Source organism: Mobula birostris, chromosome 21 (genome assembly GCF_030028105.1).
Source record: "Mobula birostris isolate sMobBir1 chromosome 21, sMobBir1.hap1, whole genome shotgun sequence".
NCBI classification, from domain to species: Eukaryota; Metazoa; Chordata; class Chondrichthyes; order Myliobatiformes; family Myliobatidae; genus Mobula; species Mobula birostris.
The window spans coordinates 54,898,201-54,921,654 of NC_092390.1; the positions used below are offsets into that span (position 1 = coordinate 54,898,201).

The 23,454-nt window shown below is 41.2% G+C and overlaps 1 protein-coding gene across 2 annotated transcripts in view; it reads right to left on the minus strand.

Annotated features, from left to right (window-relative positions):
* wdr11 (WD repeat domain 11) overlaps positions 1-23,454 on the minus strand; it is a 146,814-nt gene that overhangs the window by 117,498 nt on the left and 5,862 nt on the right. For both annotated transcript variants that reach the window (XR_011882731.1, XM_072239518.1), the window contains exon 2: positions 1,297-1,408. Coding sequence is in view for 1 of the 2 variants with exons in the window: in XM_072239518.1 (XP_072095619.1) it covers positions 1,297-1,408 (112 nt within the window). In the remaining variant the exon portion in view is untranslated. The remainder of the gene's footprint in view (positions 1-1,296; positions 1,409-23,454) is intronic.

The following is a 23,454-nucleotide window of genomic DNA, read 5'->3' on the forward strand; positions in this document are numbered from 1 at the left end:
GCTTGTTTCATGATCAGCACACCATTAAGTGGTATATTTTCATTCCGATGCTGATGAATCCACTCTTTCAATACACAATCAAGATCTTCGTTTTTCACTTTATACAGTGCTTTTCTATTTTTCATTACGTGTGTGGTCACTTCTCAGAGACGTCGGTGGTGTGCAGAGACTTGTGCAACAACTGGGAACCTTCCCAGCGCCTTGTGGGATTTTCCATTTGTGTCATCACGCCAATGCTCAAAAAAATTCATTATTTCGGAGGTTTTCAGATTCTGGAATTTTGGACAAAGGGTTTTCAACCTGTATTACTTAGGTTAGACATACCTAGCTTCATTAAACCATAAATGAATTTCAATTTTAACCAGTTTTTAACTAGAAGAACTGAATGGTTTCTTACATATTTCTCAAGAGCTAAGTGGAAACATTAGCTATAGTTAAAGAAGTGTACTTTAATTTTAAACTGAAGCCTTCCCTGATAAAGAAATTACATGTGTGTTATTTTCAATTTGCAGGATTAATCTGAGCAAAGCCAGCAGTTTGTTGCTGAAGTATCTCTCAAGTATCATCAATACACTTAATAAATGGAATGAAATATTTCAATTTAGCTATTACCCTTGCTAATTGATCATGTTTTATCTGTGAAAGAGAAGAAGAGGCAATTCTGTTGATGTTAGGATGATATTCATAGGGGGTTTGATGGCAGAGGTGCAAATTTGATGTTTTCTCCGGCTGACGTGTATACAACCTGGGGTCACAAACTCAAAATCAGGAGCCAGCTTCCCTGAAAGTGGGGAATCTTTGGAAATCAAGTAACTGTAGAGGCTCAATCTCTAAGTATACTCAAGAAAGAGACAGATTGAGTTTTAGTTCATAAAAGAATTAAAGAACACGGGATTACTGGAAGAAAGTGGTAATGAGGTGAAAAAAAGGGCAGCCGGTAGCGTATTGGTTAGCACAATGCTTCACTGTGCCAGTGACCCAGGTTCAATTCCCACTGCTGCCTGTAAGGAGTTTGTACGTTCTCCCTCTGACTGCGTGGGTTTCCTCTGGGTGCTCTGGTTTCCTCCAAAGGTCCAAAGACATACCAGTAGGTAGGTTAATTGATCATTGTAAATTGTCCCATGATTAGGGGAGTATTAAAATAGGCGGCACAGCTCAAAGGACCAAAAGGCCTATTCTGTGCTGCATCTCAATAAACAAATAAATATATAGAAACAACCATAGGCTTACTTAATGACAGGAGATCATAAATTGGGCAATATTATTTGTGCTACAGAAGTGACAAATTAGGTTTACCTTCACAACATTTGCTCTATGCTGTTCCAGAACCTGAATGGTCTGCGAAGTGTTCGGATCAATGATCAAAATCAATGAATGACAGCCATGGGCAATTAGTCCTTGCCAACCCCTGGAAGAAGACAATGCAGTTAACTACTTAAAGCTAGAAAGTTAAATAAAATCTTCACAGAAAATTGCAGCAATTCAACTTTAAAACAGGAAACAGTAACACAATGTAAGACCATAAGGCTGTAAGACACAGAAGCAGAATTAGGCCATTTGGCCCATCGAGTCTGCTCCAACATTTCATCACAGCTGATCCAGTTTCCCCCTCAGCCAGTCTCCTGCCTTCTCCCTGTATCCTTTCATGGCCTCAGTATTCAAGAATTCATCAACTTCTGCCTTAAATATACCCAATAACTTGGTCTCCACAGGCACCTGTGGCATTGAATTCCACAGAATCACCACTCTCTGGCTACAGAAATTCCTCTTCATCTTTATTCTAAATGGACATTCCTCTATTCTGAGGCTGTACCTTCTGGTCATAGACTCCTCCACCATGGGAAATATCCTCTCTACATCCACTCTATCGAAGTCCTTCAACATTCAATAGGTTTCAATGAGATTACCCTCCTCTGCCCCCCACCCCCATTTTTAATCTGAATACCAGTGAGTACAGGCCCAGGGCCATCAAATGGTCCTTATAAGACCAGATCCTCATGTGAACCTCCTTTGAACCCTTTCCAATGTCAGCAAATCCTTTCAAAGATAAGGGGCCCAAAACTGACCCAATACTCCAAGTGAGGCCCCACCTATGCTTTATAAAGCTTCAAAAATACATCCTTGCTTTTATATTCTAGTACTTTTGAAAGGAATGCTAACATCACGTTTACCTTCTTCACTACTGACTCAACCTGCAACTTAATCTTTAGCTAATCTTGCACAAGGACCCCCAAGTCCCTTTGCACCTCATATTTTTGAATTTTCCCTCCATTTGGAAAATAGTCTACCCTTTTATTTCTTTTTTAAAAACTTTACAGCTTCAAAACAAGTTATCAATTTAGTATTATCACTTAAATGTAACTCCTGGTTGATGTTCACAGGGCTATTGCTAGGAATACCAGCATCTACCCTATTTGAAACAAAAGATGTCAAAGGGACTTGACTGGATAGTTTTCCCATTGTTGGGGAATCTAGAACTAGAGACTACATTTCAAAATTATACATTATCCATTTGAGGAATTTCTTCCCTCAGAAGTCATGAATCTTTAGAATTCTCTAAATGAAAGAGACATAGAAGCTAAATCACTGCATAAACACACACAAAATGCTGGAAGAACTCAGCAGGCCAGGCAGCATCCAGCATTTTATTTGTATTGCTTGGATTTCCAGTATCTGCAAATTTTCTCTTGTTTGAATAAACATCAAGCCAAGATGTATTATCAACACTTATGGGTAACAGAGAGAAGGTGAAACTGAGATTAAGATCAGATCAGGCATAATCACACTGAATAGTGGAGCAGTTTTGAAAAGACAATTGATCTTATCTTGTGCATGTTCCTTGTCACATTAATTGGCCTTGTAAAGGTAGTGATGAACCATTTTCTGGAGCAGAGAGTGAGTTTGTTAATCTGGTAGTAGAGGATGTAGGGAATAGCGAGGGTGGAGTACCACGGCTGGGGTGTGGGACAGGTGGCAGAGGAGGGGTGGTGCAGGTGTAGACACACCCAGGCCAGAGACACCAGGCAAGGTCAGTTGATTCCGATCAATTGGTTTATTGATCATTACAGAATGTCTCTCTGGTGCTTCCCACTCCCTACGTCTCCCTTCCCTTTTGTCCAATCATGATTCCCCTCTCCCTACCCCCTTCCCACTCTCAATCCACAATAGAGACCCATATTAGAATCTGGTTTTCACTCACATGTCATGATTTTTTTTTTGCAGCAGCAGCAGTACAGTGCAATACATAAAATTATCACAGTATCAAGCAATAGTCTTAGACAGGGGACCCCAACCTTTTTTGCACTGCGGACTGGTTTAATATTGAAGATATTCTTGTGGTCCGGCCGACAGGTGGGGTGGGGGGTTCAAGTAGAGTTAAACTCACCTCAACATGTCTTTTACAGTTAGGGTTGTAAACTTTCTCACTCCCAAATAAGGGACAAAAGTAGCAGTCAAATACAGGACACCTGTCCCCGAGAAAGACTACCATGACCATGAAGCCTTGTGCGAGCACCTGTGTGTGCATGCGTGATGTGCGCGTACGCGTACATGCCGTTTTTTTTCCCACAAATCGGTCTTGGCTTAATTTTCCCGACTACACTGTACATACATTATTTCTACTTTATATAGGCTGTGTATCTATCATATCGTTCCTGCTTTTACTATATGTTAGTGTTATTTGGTAGGTTATTTTTTGGGTCTGGGAATGCTCAAAAATTCTTCCCATATAAATTAATGGTAATTGCTTCTTCACTTTACGTCATTTCGGCACAAAAGGTTTCATAGGAACTCTCTACCTTAGCGGGGGAAATACAGGACAAGGGCGGTCCCATATGGGACAAACCAGTTTAGCCCAGTATACAGGACAGTTGGCAACCCTATGTTCAAGTTCAACAGTGCGTGACAGGGAATGAGGAAAGGTGCAGCTGACTCATATTGTTTCCTCACTGCCTAGTAGCACATGCTTTGCGGCCCAGTGGTTGGGGACCACTGGTCTTAGACACCCTAGCGACATACAAGTGCCTAAGACTTGTGCACAGTACTGTAGATCTCCAGACTTTAAATCCAGCGATGATAAAGTAACAGTGATGTAATTTAAATTCGGATGATGTGCAACTCTATGGATGCCTATCAGTGGTGGTCCCATGTACATGGCGCCTTCATTCTTGTTGAAGCTGGAGATCATGGTGTAGATGTTGCATAGATAGGCAACTATATAGTACTTTACACAGATGGTGTACAGTCACTGAGTGCAATACTAAGTGTGAACATTTAGTGTAGCAAATATTTGGAGTTCTACTCAAGCTGGCTATTTTGCTTACATGATGCTGAGTAACACTACGTTACATCAGAATTGGTGCAGCTGCAATCACCAGACAAGTAGAAAATAACACAATCACATTCTGGAGCTATGCCTTGTATATAGAAAAGTTCTGAAGAATTTGCTGCAAATACCTAGTCCCTGATTGACCTTTGTAGCCAAGGTATATAATTAGCTGATTTAGCTAAGTTTTAATCACTAGTAATTTACATGTAGAAGTAGGGTTACTCGGTGATCATAATGCCCCTGAACGCTTCCAATAGCTGTACCCATCCTCCTTTGTGCAAGGCACATCTCCAATACCAGAGTTATACAATCTTTTCGGCATCAACCCAAGGCACAAACTCTTTTCATAGCAAAGGATATTTGAATCTTAAACTGGCAATACCAAGTTCAAGTTCCACACATAATTAATGACTCTCTTAAGATAATTGAGTGCTTTGCGCAAATAGATTTGTCCTAAAGGTTCTCACCAGTTTACGAACACTCAGATTATGTATAGTCTATACATACATACAGAACTGTATACCCATCTGGGCCAGGTGCTTTACCAGAATTCATCAAAAAAATTGCTTGCAAACAACAGGAATTCTGCAGATGCTGGAAATTCAAGCAACACACATCAAAGTTGCTGGTGAACGCAGCAGGCCAGGCAGCATCTCTAGGAAGAGGTACAGTCGACGTTTCAGGCCGACACCCTTCGTCAGGACTAACTGAAGGAAGAGTTAGTCCTGACGAAGGGTCTCGGCCTGAAACGTCGACTGTACCTCTTCCTAGAGATGCTGCCTGGCCTGCTGCGTTCACCAGCAACTTTGATGTGTATTGCTTAAAAAAATTGCTTTCTTTATTTCCTCTTCAGTAATGGGTGCATCTAATGCCAAATGTTCATCAGCTGGTAATTTCGGAATATTCATGTATTATGGTAGGATCATCAGGAAATTCTGATTGATATAAATTGGTATAAAATTCTTGAGAAGATTTATTAATTTCATCATGGTCAACTGTCAAATTACCATCCCGTCTACGAACTTTATTAATCTGACGTTTCGTCAAAGCAGCTTTCAATTGATTAGCCAGTAATTTACCCGATTTATCACCATGTATGTAAAACTGACTCCTAGTTTTAAGTAATTGATTTTCAGTCCGGGCTGTTAATAACAAGCTATGTTGCATCTGAAGTTCAACTCTCCCTTTATAAAGCTCCAAATTAGGAGCAATAGAATATTTTATAAATCTTTTTCAGATGTGCTTTCTCCCTGGTTATGTAGAATTTTTAAAGATGCCTTATCTGTAGTTAAATTACCACAATCCTTTTATGAAGCATCTATCTCATTAATTCCTAAAAAAGATAAAGATCCCACTGAATGTGCATCATATAGACCTATATCTTTGTTGAACGTCGACTCTAAAATCTTTTCCAAAATATTAGCAATTAGAATAGAGAAGGTACTACCACAAATTGTCACCGAAGATCAGACACGATTTATTAAAAATCATTACTCACATTTTAATGTTAGGAGGCTAACGAACATTGTATACACTACTTCAGTTAAAACTCCAGAATGTGTTATTTCACTTGACGCGGAGAAGGCATTTGACAGACTTGAATGGGAATATTTATTTGATATACTTGAAAAATCTAATTTCAGCTCAAAATTTACATCCTGGATTCAATTGATATATCGTACACCTCTGGCTGCTGTATTTACCAATAATCAGAGATCCCCGTTTTTTAGGCTTTTTCGAGGTACTAGACAGGGCTGTCCTTTAAGCCCTTTACTTTTTGATATTGCAGCCCTTGGAAATTGCTATTCGTGATTCACCTAATATATTTGGCATTATTCGTGGGAATGAGATGCATAAAGTATCACTATATGCAAATGACCTGTTACTATATCTCTCTAACCCAGAGAAATCCATTCCTGCAGTAATAACACTACTTGCTCAGTTTAGTAGTTTTTCTGGTTATGAACTGAATCTTGATAAGAGTGTGCTCTTTCCATTAAATATGCAAGTTCCAATTTATAGACAATCACCATTTAGATTAGTTACTGATTATTTTACTTATTTGGGTGTTAAAATTATGAAGAAGCATAAGGATCTATTTAAAGTTTTTTTTTTACCCTTAATTGATCATGTTAAACAACTGTTTACTAAATGGTCCACATTGTCCTTATCTTCCATTGGTTGAATTAATACTATTAAGATGATTATTTTACCTAAATTTCTGTATCTATTTCAGGCGGTATCAATTTTTATCCCTAAATCTTTTTTTGATATTATTGTTTCTAAAATTTCTTCATATATATGGCAGAAAAGAAATCCCAGGTTAACTAAGAAATATTTACAGAAATCAAAAAAAGAAGGCAGTTTGGCTTTGCGGAATCTTAGATTTTACTACTGGGCAATTAACATTCGATATTTAATGTTTTGGACACAAGAATTGGATGAAACTCAATGTCCACGATGGATGAATCTTGAGCGGGAGTCTGTACAGGGTTTCTCACTGGCTTCTATTCTAGGAGCTGTGCTTCCCTTTGCACTTTCTAAATTGAATAAACAAATGGTAAATCCAGTAATTAAACATACAATACGAATATGGTTTCAATTTCGTAAATCCTTTGGATTGAACAAATTTATCCTGTCAAGTTCTATTATATCTAATTTTTTCTTTCATCCATCTAGAATTGATCAAGCTTTTCTTCTATGGAAAACAAACGGAACAACATGTTTTCGTGATTTATTCATGGATGATTGCTTTATGTCTTTTGAACAGTTGTCTAATAAATATAATTTGCCTAGATCACACTTTTTCAGATATTTACAGATTAGAAACATCTTGAACGCTACTTTATCTACCTTTCCGATACTGCATCAAATTGAAGTTACAGAAAAAAAATCCCATCATAAGAGTTTAATAGCAATTATTTATCATCTGATTACGAAAATACGTTTAGGTACATCTGATAAAATTAAGAATGAGTGGGAAAGAGAACTTCAAATATCTTTATCTGCAGAGAAATGGGAGAAAATTCTTCAATTAGTCAATACTTCCTCAATGTGTGCCAGACATGCCTTGATATAATTTCAGGTGATTCATAGAGCTCATATGTCCAAGGATAAGTTAGCTCGTTTTTATCACCACATGAACCCTGTTTGTGATAGATGTAATTCTGAGGTAGCTTCCTTGACACATATGTTCTGGTCTTGTCCTCTTCTAGAAAAATATTGGAAAGCTATTTTTGATATTATTTCAGTAGCTCTGCATATTGATTTTCAACCTCATCCTATTACTGCAATTTTTGGACTACCAGTGGTAGACTCTAGTCATTTATCCTTGTCAGCTTGTCGTCTAATTGCATTTGTTACATCAATAGCTATAAGATCCATTCTATTTAAATGGAAAGATTCTAATACCCCCACTACTTTTCAATGGCTTTCCCAAACGATAACATGCCTAAACTTGGAAAAAATTAGGAATGGTACTGTGGATCTTTCGGTTAAATTTGAAGAAACTTGGAGGCCATTTATTCAATATTTTCATACGACGTAAGTTGACCCTTTCTAAATCCTTTGTAGCAATTTTTTGTTCATGTATAGAGGAGCGCAGTTAACAACAAATAATAATTTTAGCCGATGTAATATGACAGCCCAAGCTTTTAGTTTCTTTTTTTTAGTTTACTTCTTTTTCTTAAGTTTTAGGGGGTTTCTTTTTTCTTTCTTTATAAAATATCTTTTTCATGGTCAGCTACTATGAGATTGGGAGGTTAAACTATATTTGTTACTTGGAATATGTGCTTGTACATGTTAACTGTTATTATTGTAATCCCGATCTCTATACATCATTACTATTATTGTTATGCTTATTAATCTTGAAATTTAATAAAAAGAATGAAAAAGAAAGAAAAGAAAGACTGCTGTAGAATTTTAAACTTTTCTTAAACCAGGGGTCCCAATCTGGAGTTTATATACCTTTTGCTTAACGGTATTGGTCCATGGCATAAAATAGGTTGCGAACCCCTGACTTAAAGTAATCCTTATGTTTCTCAATTAATTGCTCAGAGAATTACAAACTGCAAGGATAAGAACACAAATCCCTCTATGATACATGTGCCTGATTTTGATCAAAACAAATTGGCTTCACACTGATACAAGAGAACACTAAAACTTCTCTTTTGCATCCGTTGAGGGCAAATCATTTCTGACCTATATAATGATACAAAAATTGCTGGAATTATGAAATACACTAGAGTCTCAATGTGCTAAAAGGGTTATAGTAACAGAGTGCAAAAACAGAAAATAATAAATCGCTGCTTTCAGGCGATTAGATCTGAAAATCACAAGTTGTACGAATTTATTCAGAGTGCTTCTAATGAAAAGATTTATTTTATTGGAAGTAATGAAGTAATAGCTCAGTGTGGATTAGATGGGCTGAAGGGCCTGCTTCTGTGCTGCACTTTTCTAATACTATGACGATCTTGTCAGGAAAACCTCCAGAACAGGGAATCTAATTACAATCCTTAAGGGCAGTGATTTGGAATACGCTGGACTCGCTGCCCCCCACCCTCCCTCCACCACAACCGCTGGCAGCAGCTAACTCCGGTACCCAGGAACGGCTCTGGAAGACAGAATGGGCTCTTAACAACAGGAAAACAAATGGGAGGTGGGGTGGACTGCTGAGGTCCCACCCAGCATTCTCTTGAAGCTTTTGAGAATTCACCACTCTGAAAGGACACTGAGCTATTCTGACATGTCTCTGTGCTGACATAAGCTACTTAATAAAAAAAAATTCAATATCCAACAAGAGACAATCCAACTAACACACCAACTAACAAAGTAGCCATGAATTTTAAACATTACGTAAACTAATCCTGAAGGTTCTCAATTCGGTACTCATAAAATTACAACTCGCAAGGATAGGAACTATCCCCCAGGATATCGATGCCATTGCCATCACTGAATCCCTGACTATTAATATCCAGGGAGCTACCATTAAACAGAAAATAACATACAGTAGCCACATACATGCTGTGGATACAAGTGTTGGGCAGGAGCTAGGAATCTTGCAATGAGTAATTCATCTCTAACTCCCCAAAGCCTTTCCATCATCTACAAGGCTCAAGTGAGGAGTATGATAGAAAAACTCAACCACTTCCCTAGATAAGTGAGCATTCAAGAAGCTCAGCACCATATAAGGCAAAGCAGCCCATCCATTCCTTCCATCACCGGCACACCATCTGCAGGAATCAGTGCAGCTATTCATCAAGATTCCTCACACAACACCTTCCAAGTCCAGTCTTCTATCAACTAAAAGGACATTAGCCACAGAAGCATGGGAACACCAGCACTAGAAGTTGTTTTCCAAGCCACCATCATCCTGACTTGGAAATACATCACTGTCCCTTCAGCAACATCAGGTCAAATTCCTGGAACTTTCGCCTATCAGCATCGTGGGTGCACCCACACGTCGAGGGCAGCAGTGGTTCAGAAAGCCAGCTCACCACCATCACCTTCTCATGGAAAACCAAGAAGGGGCAATTAAAATTGCTGGCACAAAAAGCTGGATATCCCGGTAGTCACCCATTTCTATTGTACTTCCCATTCCCATATGTCAGTCCACAGGCTCTGCTACTGCCACGATGAGGGCATACCCAGGTTAGAGGAGCAACGTATTTTATTCCGTGTGGGTTGCCTTCAACCTGATAGCATGAACATTGCTTTCTCGAAATTCCAGTAATTGATTTCCATCAGTTGTCCCCCTCCTCTCCTTCACCGTTCCCCATTCTTGTTTCCCTCTCTCACCTTATCTCCTAACCTGCCCACCACCTCCCCCGGGTGCTCCTCTCCCCACCTTTAACATAGAACTTGGAAAGCTACAGCACATCAGAATCAGAATCAGGTTTACTATCACCGACATGTGTCGTGAAATTTGTTAACTGAACAGCAGCAGTTCAATGCAATACGTAATACAGAAGAAAAATTAATTATAGATTAAAATCATACAAAAACAGGAAAAATATAAATTTAAAAGAAGAAGAAGAATATCTTTACTGTCATTGTTGTGGAGCAATGAAACACAGTTCAGCAGCTCAACGTTTTGCAGCATGACAAAGAATATATACACAAAATAAACTCTAAAACCTCCGGAGTGCAGTCCAAAATTAATAATATATGGATGGGGGGTGGGGTAGGACTATTGCACACCTGCAATTCCTGGAAGTGTGATGCATTTAGATGCCGCCGTCTTAAGAGGGGGGCAGGAGAAGGGAAGGGGGTGTTATACATTTCACTGCTTGTGGGTAGAAGCTGTTAAGGAGTCTCTTTGTTTTTGTCCTTAATGCTCTGTATCTCTTCCCAGAAGGTAGAGGGAAAAACAGGTGATGTCCAGGATGGAGAGGGATTCTTTGAAATACAAGTAGCCTTCTTTTGAAGTTTGCCAATATAAGTGTCTCTGAGGGAGGGTAATGTTGTGCCAATAATCCACTCTGCTACCCTCACCACCCGCTGCAAGTCCTTCCTGTTCTGTTCCATGCAGCTGGCAAACCACACTGCACAGCAATACGTCAGGAGGCTCTCTATAGTTGTCCGATAGAAGTTGATCAGCAGGTGATGAGGGAGGAGAGCGTGCTTTAGCTTCCTTAGGAAGTAGAGCCTCTGTTGGGCCTTCCCCACCTGATAAGAGATATGAGCAGTCCAGGTGAGGTCAGCTGAGATGTGGACGCCAAGGAACTTGAAACTCTATACTCTCTCCACCTCTTTCCCGTATATGTGCAGAGCAGAGTGCTCGACGCGCTTTGATTTCCTGAAATCTACTATCAGCTCCTTGGTTTTTGTGATGTTCAAGTCCAGGTTATTATGACAACACCATTCTGTCAAATGCTGTACCTCCTCCCTATAGGCTGTCTCATGAGTGAGGTAGTGGTCAAGGGTTCAATGTTTAGGAATCGAATGGCCGAGGAGAAGAAGCTGTTCCTGAATCACTGAGTGTGTGCCTTCAGGCTTCTGTATCTCCTAGCTGATGGCAACAGTGAGAAAAGGGCGTGCCCTGAGTGCTGAGGCTCCTTAATAATGGACACTGCCTTTCTGAGATAACTTGAAGATATCCTGTGTACTTTGTAGGACAGTGATGCAGTCTGTCAAAATGCTCTCCATAGTACATCTATAGAAGTTTTTTGAGTGTTTTTGTTGACATACCAAATCTCTTCAAACTCCTAATAAAGTATAGTCACTGTCTTGCCTTCTTTATAGCTGCATCGATATGTTGGGACCAGGTTAGGTCCTCAGAGATCTTGACACCCAGAAACTTGAAAATGCTCATTCTCTCCACTTCCTGATCCCTCTATGAGGATTGGTATATGTTCCTTCATCTTACCCTTCCTAAAGTCCACAATCAGCTCTTTTGTCTTACTGACATTGAGTTGTTGCTGCGACACCACTCCACTAGTTGGTATACCTCACTCCTGGGTCTCCATCTGAGATTCTACCAACAATGGTTGTATCATCAGCAAATTTATAGATGGTATTTGAGCTATGCCTACTCATACAGTCATATGTATATAGAGAGTAGAGCAGTGGGCTAAGAACACACCCCTGAGGTGCACCAGTGTTAGTCGCCAGCGAGGAGAAGATATCATCGCAAATCCGCACAGATTGTGATCTGCTGGTTAGGAAGTTGAGGATCCAATTGCAGAGGGAGGTGCAGAGGCCCAGGTTCTGTAACCTATCAATCAGGATTGTGGGAATGATGGTGTTAAATGCTGAGCTATAGTCGATAAACAGCATCCTGACATAGGTGGGTGTTTGTATCATCCGGGTGGTTGAAGGCCGTGTGAACAGCCATTGAGATTGCGTCTGCCATTAATCTATTGTGGCAATGGGCAAATTGCAGTCCTTGCTGAGGCCGGAGTTCAGTCTAGTCATGACCAACCTCTCAGAGCATTTCATCACTGTAGATGTGAGTGCTACTGAGCAAAAATCATTAAGGCAACTCACATTGTTCCTCTTAGGCACTGGTATAATTGCTGCCTTTTTGAAGCAAGTGGGAACTCCCACCCGTAGCAGTGAGAGATTGAAAATGTCCTTGAATACTCCTGCCAGTTGGTTGGCACAAGTTTTCAGAGCCTTACCAGGTACTCCATCGGGGCCTTCTGCCTTGAGAGGGTTCACCCTCTTTAAAGAAGCCTAACATCCGCCTCCAAGACAGAGATCACAGGATCATCAGGTGTAGCAAGGATCTTCATAGCTGCAGTGACATTCTCCCTTTCAAAGTGGGAATAGAAGGTGTTGAGTTCATCCAGTAGTGAGGCATCTCTGCCATTCATGCTATTGGGTTTCACTTAGTAGGAAGTAATGTCTTGCAATCCCGGCCAGAGTTGTCATGCATCCAGTGTTGTCCCCAACCTCGTTCAAAATTGTCTCTTCACCCTTGAAATAGCCCTACGCAAGTCATACCTGGTTTTCTGGTACATACCTTGAATGCCACAGATCTAGCTTTCAGCAGATGATGTACCTCCTGGTTCATCCACAGCTTTTGGTTTGGGAATGTACAGCAAGTCTTTGTGGGCACACACTCATCCACACAGGTTTTAATGAAGTCGGTAACAATTGCAGCATACTCATCCAGATTCGAAGATGAACCCCTGAATATGGTCCAGACCACTGATTCAAAGCAGTCCTGTGCTTCCCTTGTCCACACCTTCTAGGTCCTCACTACTGATACTGCAGTCTTCAGTCTCAGGGAGTAGAAGTACAGTCAGGTGATGAGAATTCCCGAAGTAGAATAGTACGTTAGGCATTCTTGATGGTGGTGTAACAATGGTTCAGTGTGTTGTTTCCTCTGGTATTGCAAGTGATCTGCTGATGGTAATTGTTAAGTGATTTTTTCCAGACTGGCCTGGTTAAAATTCCCCAAAGTGATAGTGGTCAGCAATTAACTGCAAGATATTCCAACCCTTTGGCCCACAAGATTGTGCCGACCATATAACCTACTCTAGAAACTGCCTAGAATTTCCCTACCACATAGCCCTCTATTTTTCTAAGCCCCAAGTACCTATGTCTCTTAAAAGACTCTATTGTATCAGCCTCTACCACCGTCACTGGCAGTGCATTCCACGCACCCACCACTCTGTGTGTGAAAAACCAACCTTTGACATCACCCCGTATCTATTTCTAAGCACCTTAAAACTATGCCTTTCATGTTAGCCATTTCAGCCCAGGGAAAAAGCCTTTGGCTATCCACAAAATCAATGCTTCTCATCTCGTTATACACCTCTATCAGGTCACCTCTCATCTTCCATAGCTCCAGGGAGAAAAGGCCAAGTTCACTCAACCTATTCTCATAAGGCATGCTCTCCAATCCAGGCAACATCCTTGTAAATCTCCTCTGCACTCTCTCTGTAGTATCCACATCCTTCCTGTAGAGAGGTGACCAGAACGGAACACAGTACTCCAAGTGAGGTCGAACTAAGGTCTTATATAGCTGTAACATTACCTCACGGCTCATGAACTCATTGCCACGGCTGATGAAGGCCAACACACTATACGCTTTCTTAACAACACCGTCAACCTGTGGAGCGGCTTTGAGTATCCTACGGACACAGACCCCAAGATCTCTCTGAACCTTCACACCGCTGAGTCTTACAATTAATATCATATTCTGTCTTCAAATTTAACCTATCAAAATTAACAACTTCACACTTATCTGGGTTGAACTCCAACCACCATTTTTCAGCCCAGTTCTGCATCCTATCTTTGTCTCGCTGTAACCTCTGACAACCCTCCAGACTATCCACAACACCCCCAACTGTTGTGTCATTCTTCTATGGTCTTCTGTCCTCTCCTATCAGACTTGCATTTCTCCAGCCCTTTAACGCTTTCACCAATCAACTTCCTGGCTCTTTATTTCACCCCCGCCCTTCTCTCAGTTTCACCTATCACCTACCACCTTGTACTTCTCCCTCCCCTCCCCCCACCTTCTTATTTTGACTTCTCCCCTTCCTGATGAAGGGTCACAGCCTGAAATGTCGACTGTTTGTTTATTTCTATAGATACTCCTGACCTGCTGAATTCCTCCTACATTTTGTTTGTGTTGCTTTAGATTTTCTTGTGTTTGTAAAAATGCTGGCTCAGCCTGCAGTCCCTTCAGTAAATATAACAAAAGTTTCAAAAGTTTTAAACCTAAAAAACTAAGTTAACAATATTTTAATACTGAATAATTAACATGTTAAAATTAAATAAAATAACTGGCAACCTCAGATAAAGGCATTGCCCTTCACAAAGCAGTCATTCTCACAGAAAGTTAGGGACAGATGCAAGGTGCTTCAAGCCCCTCCCTTATCCCATCAATGCAGCACAGCAGGCCCGGCAGCATCTCTTGGAAGAGGTACAGTCGACTTTTCAGCCGAGACCCTTCGTCAGGACTAACTGAAGAAAGAGTTAGTAAGCGATTTGAAAGATTTCGAAGATGCCTACACCTGGGAACTTGAAGCTCTCAGCCACCTCTATCACAGCACCATTGATCCAAATAGAAATGAGTGCACCTCCCCATTTCATGAATTCAATGACCAGCCTCAATGGCAGGAAACCAAAAATGCTAGCTACTAACTTCAGAAAGTGCGGTAATTCACATGCTCCTGGTAAATTAATTGTGAAGCTATCACTGTATGTGCTGTTAATTACAGGCAAATATGGCAGCTCTTTCAAACTTGAGACTGACACACAACTAAATAAAAACACAGCGAAGTTGTTGCTCTGATTCTGTTTGTAACTTCACAACAGTATCATTTTCTTATCTACTTTACCACCAATGTTGTTTTACATTAACTGTTTCATTATTCGACATCTTCTGTAACTTTCCATCACTGTTGATCATCACCAAAGCCTTTGCTGCCAAAATCCCCAGCCACCTGCTTAAACACCCATCATCTCCCTGATACCGAGGTCAATAACTTCGAGTCACCTGCCTGACACGTGACCAATTACCTACCTAAGATATCCATCCCACATGTGGGCAATGAAGTTCCCAACCATATGCAACCCCCTCTCCGACATCCCCCACCATTCATGCATAACCTTCTCTCTACCCCCAGCTTGCACGCAATCATCTCTCAGCCCAACCCTTACCCGCGGGATCACATAGGCCACCTACGGCTCCACCTGGAGTCCTTTCTCTGGCCACCCACATCCCAACACTCAATCTTCATCACTTAATTCATTCACTTGATCATAGAAACCTCTTTTCCATACTCTGCCACACCAAGATTCTTTTTCAAATCATCTCCATCTGTTTTTGACACCAACTCTTACACATACAATCGTTTGCCCAAATAAAAAGTTCTGTGATCTCTAGGTAGAAAGAAATTGTAAAGGAAAGGACAATCCAACCACACACAATGCATTGGGTTTCTTGCAGTTCAAAGTACTGGAACAAATTCTATGGTTCTATAGAAACATTGAAAATCTACAACACAATACAGGCCCTTCGACCCACAAAGTTGTGCCAAACATGTCCCTACCTTAGAAATTACTAGGCTTACCCATCGCCCTCGATTTTTCTAAGCTCCATGTACCTATCCAAAAGTCTCTTAAAAGACCCTATCGTATCTGCCTCCACCACCGTTGCCGGCAGCCCATTCCATGCACTCACCACTCTCTGAGTAAAAAACTTACCCCTGACATCTCCTCTGTACCTACTCCCCAGCACCTTAAACCTGTGTCCTCTTGTGGCAACCATTTCAGCCCTGGGAAAAAGCCTCTAATTATCCACACAATCAATGCCTCTCATCATCTTATACATCTTATGGTTCTTTCCAAGACTTCAGTTTATTTACCTTCAGGCCACACATCAGTTTAAGATTAAATGCCCAATTTATCATTTTTTTAAACATCTTCTTTCCAGTTCTTTTGTGTCCCCAGTCTTTCTTTCCTTCTCAGTTTTCTTTCTGTACCTGCTACCACTTGTGTTCTCCACCTTTAATTCACCAAACTTTTCCAACTTATTTTGTCATACTTAAATCTCACCAGTTTTGCTGTTGAAGTTGCAGGTATCCTGCTTTACTCAAGGCAATGGTAATGGTTTATATTTTCAGCATTATTTGTGAGCAACAGTTTATAAAATGGTCCAAACCTGAAGGATGCATTAAATATCTCCAAATGCATAATCTAGCTCAATAATATAAAATAAATCTATGTCCTAGACATATATTTTATGATCTTATAATTAATGCTTGTGTATCATTTACAATGGAAACTAAAATATAAAATTCAATGTAATTATTCTTCACTAAAAGCTAAGGTCAATAATTCCCATCGAAATAACTTGCAATATTAAACACAAGGTAGCCATAGACTCAAATATATTTTATTTAACTATATATGTAAATATACTAAAGTTTCCAATCTCACCTGGTCCCTCAACACCAGCTCCATAGCAAAGAAACCCAGCAGCGTCTCTACTTTCTGCAAAGGCTGAGAAAAGTCCATCTCCCACCCCCCATCCTCACCATATTCTACAGAGGCTGTATTGAGAGCATCCTGAGCAGCTGCATCACTGCCTGGCTCAAAAATTGCACCATCTCGGATCACAAGACCCTGCAGTGGATAGTGAGGTCAGCTGAGAAGATCATCAGGGTCTCTCTTCCCACCATTACAGACATTTACACTGCACGCTGCATCCGCAAAGCAAACAGCATTATGAAGGACCCCACACACCCCTCATACAAACTCTTCTCCCACCTGCCATCTGGAAAAAGGCACCGAAGCATTCGGGCTCTCACGACTAGACTATGTAACAGTTTCTTCCCTCAAGCCATCAGACTCCTCAATACCCAGAGCCTGGACTGACACCATCCTACTGCCCTCTACTGTGCCTATTGTCTTGTTTATTATTTATTGTAATGCCTGCACTGTTTTGTGCACTTCATGCAGTCCTGGGTAGGTCTGTAGTCTAGTGTAGTTTTTGTGTTGTTTTACGTAGTTCAGTGTAGTTTTTGCATTGTTTCATGTAGCACCATGGTCCTGAAAAACATCTCGTTTTTACTGTGTACTGTACCAGCAATTATGGTTGAAATGACAATTAAAAAGTGACTTGGCTTGACTTGAGTGGACAGTCACAAGGCTGCTGGAACAGACGGCATCCCAGGGCGAGTACTGAGGATGTGCGCAGCACAACTGGCAGGTGTGTTTACAGACATTTTTAATCTCTCCCTCTCCCAGTGTAGAGTGCCCTCCTGCTTCAAATTATCCACTACTGTCCCTGTACCAAAAAAGACCAAGATAACATGCCTGAACGACTGGTGTCCTGTTGCACTCACCTCAATAATAAACAAATACTTTGACAGGCTGGTCAAGGATTACATCTGCAGCTTGCTACCACCCAAACCAGACCCCCTACAATTTGCCTACCAACACAACCAATCAACAGATGACGCAATAGCCACTGCTCTACATACCATCCTTACACCTTTGGAGAAGGATGCTTATGTGAGAATGCTGTTCTTCGACTACAGTTCAGCATTCAACACTATAGTTCTATCCAGGCTCGAATAGAAGCTCAGAGATCTCAGCCTTGATCCTCCCTTGGGCAGCTGGATCCTGGACTTCCTGTCGGACCGCCAGCAGGTTTTAAGAGTGGGCTCCCTCACCTCCACCCCTCTGACTCTCAATACAGAAGCCCTCAGGGCTGAGTCCCCACCTTCACTCCCTGTACATCCATGACTGTATCGCAACCCACAGCTCCAATCTGCTCATTAAATTTGCCAATACTACATTGATCGGCCTTATCTCAAACAATAATGAGGTGGCCTACAGGGAAGAAGCCATCTCTCTGACACAGTTGTGTCAAGAAAACAACCTCTCCCTCAATGTCCCAAAAACAAAGGAGGTGGTTGTGGATTACAGGAGGAATGGAGACGGGCTAACCCCTATTGACATCAATGGATCTGGGGTTGAGAGGGTAAACAGCTTCAAGTTCCTCAGAATCCACATCACTGAGGACCTCACATGGTCTGTACACACCAGCTGTGTGATGAACAAGGCACAACAGCACCTCTTTCACCTCAGACGGTTGAGGAAGTTTGGCATGGGCCCCCAGATCCTAAGAACTTTCTACATGGGCACAGTTGAGAGCATGCTGACTGGCTGCATTACTGCCTGGTGTGGGAACTGTACCTCCCTTAATCGCAGGACTCTGCAGAGAGTGGTGCGGACAGCTCAGCGCATCTGTAGATGTGAACTTCCCACGATTCAGGACGTTTACAAGGACAGGTGTGTAAAAAGGGCCCGTAGGATCACTGGGGACCCAAGCCATCCTAACCACAATCTATTCCAGCTGCTACCATCTGGGAAGTGGTACCGCAGCATAAAAGCCAGGACCAACAGGCTCCGGGACAGCTTCTTCCATCAGGCCATCAGACTGATGAACTCATGCTGACTTGAGTGTAGTCTATATTACATTGACTCTTCTATTTTTATAAATTATTATAAATTACTATGATCGTACGTTGCACATTTAGATGGAGAAGTAACATAAAGATTTTTACTCATGTATGTGAAGGATGTAAGAAATGAAATCAATTCAATACTCACATCTTGGATCTTACATTTTAAGGAAAAGTTGTCAGTAATGAGAGTTCTAAGTTCAATCAAAAAATAATTCCAATGCTTTGCATTAAGTATGTATCTTTTCTTTTACAATTAATCAGAAAGGTAGTAGGTATCTAACATTGTGTCAGTAATCTATAACTTTATACAAGTCCATTTGTGCTGTTTAATTATTGAATAGGCTATTTGAAAATGTATTATCCTTCAAAATGCCGGAGAATTAAATTATTCAGAAACTAGAGTATGCAAGTCACATGCCTCGATTGCATATTATTGACACATCATGGCATATGACCTTTGTTTTGAATTGGCCATGCTGAGAAGAGCACTACAAATAACCATGTGACAAGAACAGTCCCATTCACATTCGTCTTTAAAGCTATATTGTCAACTGCACCCTTTCCTTTAAATCGTATTCACGCTAATTTGCCAAGTGGATAATTACTTGATACACATGATCTGTATCTGATCAATTAAACTAAAGTACATTAGTTTTAATTAATAAATAATATTTATCAATTAAATAATAAACCATCAGATGTAGCCTCCAGATTCAAACTAGATTCTGCTTAATAATTAAGACTTAAGATAAACTATAAATAGAGTCATAGAGCAATACAGCATGAAAACAGACCGTTTAACCTAACCTATCTATATTGGCCATGATGTCCACCAAGCTAGTCTCATTTAGCCATGTTTGCCAATACCCCTCCTATGCACTTATCCAAACGTCTTTTATTAGTTGTAAGGTCATGTTATTGTCTTTAACAAGGTCTTGCTGACAATGGAGAGAGTACAAAGAAGGTTCACAAAACTGATTCTGGGATTGAAAGGCTTATGTGAGGAGCATTTGATGGCCCTGGGCCTGTACTGACTGGAATTCAGAAGAATGGGTGGGGGGTGGGGGCAGAATCTCTGAAACTTATCAGATGTTCAAAGGCCCAGATAGAGTGGATATGGAGAGGATGCTTCCTATAGAAATATAGAAACATAGAAAATAGGTGCAGGAGTAGGCCATTCGGCCCTTTGAGCCTGCACCGCCATTTATTATGATCATGGCTGATCATCCAACTCAGAACCCCGCCCCAGCCTTCCCTCCATACCCCCTGACCCCCGTAGCCACAAGGGCCATATCTAACTCCCTCTTAAATATAGCCAATGAACTGGCCTCAACTGTTTCCTGTGGCAGAGAATTCCACAGATTCACCACTCTCTGTGTGAAGAAGTTTTTCCTAATCTCGGTCCTAAAAGGCTTCCCCTCTATCCTCAAATTGTGACCCCTCGTTCTGGACTTCCCCAACATCGGGAACAATCTTCCTGCATCAAGCCTGTCCAATCCCTTTAGGATCTTACACGTTTCAATCAGATCCCCCCTCAATCTTCTAAATTCCAACGAGTACAAGCCCAGCTCATCCAGTCTTTCTTCATATGAAAGTCCTGCCATCCCAGGAATCAATCTGGTGAACCTTCTTTGTACTCCCTCTATGGCAAGGATGTCTTTCCTCAGATTAGGGGACCAAAACTGCACACAATACTCCAGGTGTGGTCTCACCAAGGCCTTGTACAACTGCAGTAGTACCTCCCTGCTCCTGTACTCGAATCCTCTCGCTATAAATGCCAGCATACCATTCACCTTTTTCACCACCTGCTGTACCTGCATGCCCACGTTCAATGACTGGTGTATAATGACACGCAGGTCTCGTTGCACCTCCCCTTTTCCTAATCGGTCACCATTCAGATAATAATCTGTTTTCCTATTTTTGCCACCAAAGTGGATAACTTCACATTTATCCACATTAAATTGCATCTGCCATGAATTTGTCCACTCACCCAACCTATCCAAGTCGCCCTGCATCCTCTTAGCATCCTCCTCACAGCTAACGCTGCCACCCAGCTTCGTGTCATCCGCAAACTTGGAGATGCTGCATTTAATTCCCTCATCCAAGTCATTAATATATATTGTAAACAACTGGGGTCCCAGCACTGAGCCTTGCGGTACCCCACTAGTCACCGCCTGCCATTCTGAAAAGGTCCCGTTTATTCCCACTCTTTGCTTCCTGTCTGCTAACCAATTCTCCACCCACACCAATACCTTACCCCCAATACCGTGTGCTTTAAGTTTGCACACTAATCTCCTGTGTGGGACCTTGTCAAAAGCCTTTTGAAAATCCAAATATACCACATCCACTGGTTCTCCCCTATCCACTCTACTAGTTACATCCTCAAAAAATTCTATGAGATTCGTCAGACATGATTTTCCTTTCACAAATCCATGCTGACTTTGTCCAATCATTTCACTGCTTTCCAAATGTGCTGTTATCACATCCCTGATAACTGACTCCAGCAGTTACCCCACCACCGACGTTAGGCTAACCGGTCTATAATTCCCCGGTTTCTCTCTCCCTCCTTTTTTAAAAAGTGGAGTTACATTAGCCACCCTCCAATCCTCAGGAACTAGTCCAGAATCTAACGAGTTTTGAAAAATTATCACTAATGCATCCACTATTTCTTGGGCTACTTCCTTAAGCACTCTAGGATGCAGACCATCTGGCCCTGGGGATTTATCTGCCTTCAATCCCTTCAATTTACCTAACACCACTTCCCTACTAACATGTATTTCGCTCAGTTCCTCCATCTCACTGGACCCTCTGTCCCCTACTATTTCTGGAAGATTATTTATGTCCTCTTTAGTGAAGACAGAACCAAAGTAATTATTCAATTGGTCTGCCATGTCCTTGCTCCCCATAATCAATTCACCTGTTTCTGTCTGCAGGGGACCTACATTTGTCTTTACCAGTCTTTTCCTTTTTACATATCTATAAAAGCTTTTACAGTCACTTTTTATGTTCCCTGCCAGTTTTCTCTCATAATCTTTTTTCCCCTTCCTAATTAAGCCCTTTGTCCTCCTCTGCTGAACTCTGAATTTCTCCCAGTCCTCAGGTGAGCCACTTTCTCTGGCTAATTTGTATGCTTCTTCTTTGGAATTGATACTATCCCTAATTTCTCTTGTCAGCCACGGGTGCACTACCTTCCTTGATTTATTCTTTTGCCAAACTGGGATGAACAATTGTTGTAGTTCATCCATGCAACCTTTAAATGCTTGCCATTGCATATCCACCGTCAATCCTTTAAGTGTCATTTGCCAGTCTATCTTAGCTAATTCACGTCTCATACCTTCAAAGTTACCCCTCTTTAAGTTCATAGTGGGGGAGTCTAAGACCTGAGGGTAATAGAGGTACTTCCAGTTAGAAAGGAGATGAGGAGGAATTTCTTCAGCCAGAGAGAAGTGAATCTGTGGAATTCGTTGCCACAGGTGGCTGTGGAGGTCAAGTCACTGAGTGTATTGAATGTTGAGGTTGATAGATTCTTGATTGGTCAGGGCATGAAGGGATACGGGGAGAGGTCGGGAGATTGGGGCTGAGAGGGAAATGGATCAGCCATGGTGAAATGGCAGAGCAGACTCAACGGGCCAAAAGGCCCCTAATTCTGCTCCTATATCTTATGGTTTTGTGGATCAATTTTAGCAAAAGGAGCAATATTCTTAAATCTAAGTTAACTTCCAATTTCAATTGCCAAGATCCCATCCTGGGATGGCAGGACTTTCATATGATGAAAGACTGGATCGACTGGGCTTATACTCATTGGAATTTAGAAGATTGAGGGGGGATCTGATTGAATCGTATAAAATCCTAAAGGGATTGGACAGGCTAGATGCAGGAAGATTGTTCCCGATGTTGGGGAAGTCCAGAACGAGGGGTCACAGTTTGAGGATAAAGGAGAAGCCTTTTAGGACCGAGATTAGGAAAAACTTCTTCACACAGAGAGTGGTGAATCTGTGGAATTCTCTGCCACAGGAAACAGTTGAGGCCAGTTCATTGGCTATATTTAAGAGGGAGTTAGATATGGCCCTTGTGACTAAAGGGATCGGGGGTATGGGGGGAAGGCTGGTACAGGGTTCTGAGTTGGATGATCAGCCATGATCATACTGAATGGCGGTGCAGGCTTGAAGGGCTGAATGGCCCACTCCTGCACCTATTTTCTATTTTCTATGCAAGAGAAAGCTAGTTAAACATGCAGTTGTAAGGGCTAAAATCTCCTGGGAATTTAAGATAAACACTTAATCCAATTAAGCCAAAATCCTGCTTTGATTGTACTCTATTGCATAAATTAGTGTTAATTATAACATTCAATAATCATGTTCCATATTCCTGATCAGATTCAGGGTTAGTATCAAACAGCAACATATTACTCAATGTTTAATAAAGATTTTCATCCATTGGCGATGGTTCATTATGTCCTCTCTCTCTATATATAGCATAGTGTCAAGCTTAATTATGTAGCTTGCCTGGTTAATTACCACTAATGAACATCAATTCTGAGTTGGAAGCATCAAAGCATCTGGATACATAAAATTTTAATAAAACTTAGACAAGAAACACATCCCATAAAGGAGGAAAAGATGCAAATGCTTTCTACAGTCCCTCATTTTCTTCTGTGGATTGCTAGAGGAAACTGAAGCTGCAAATTAAACAAAA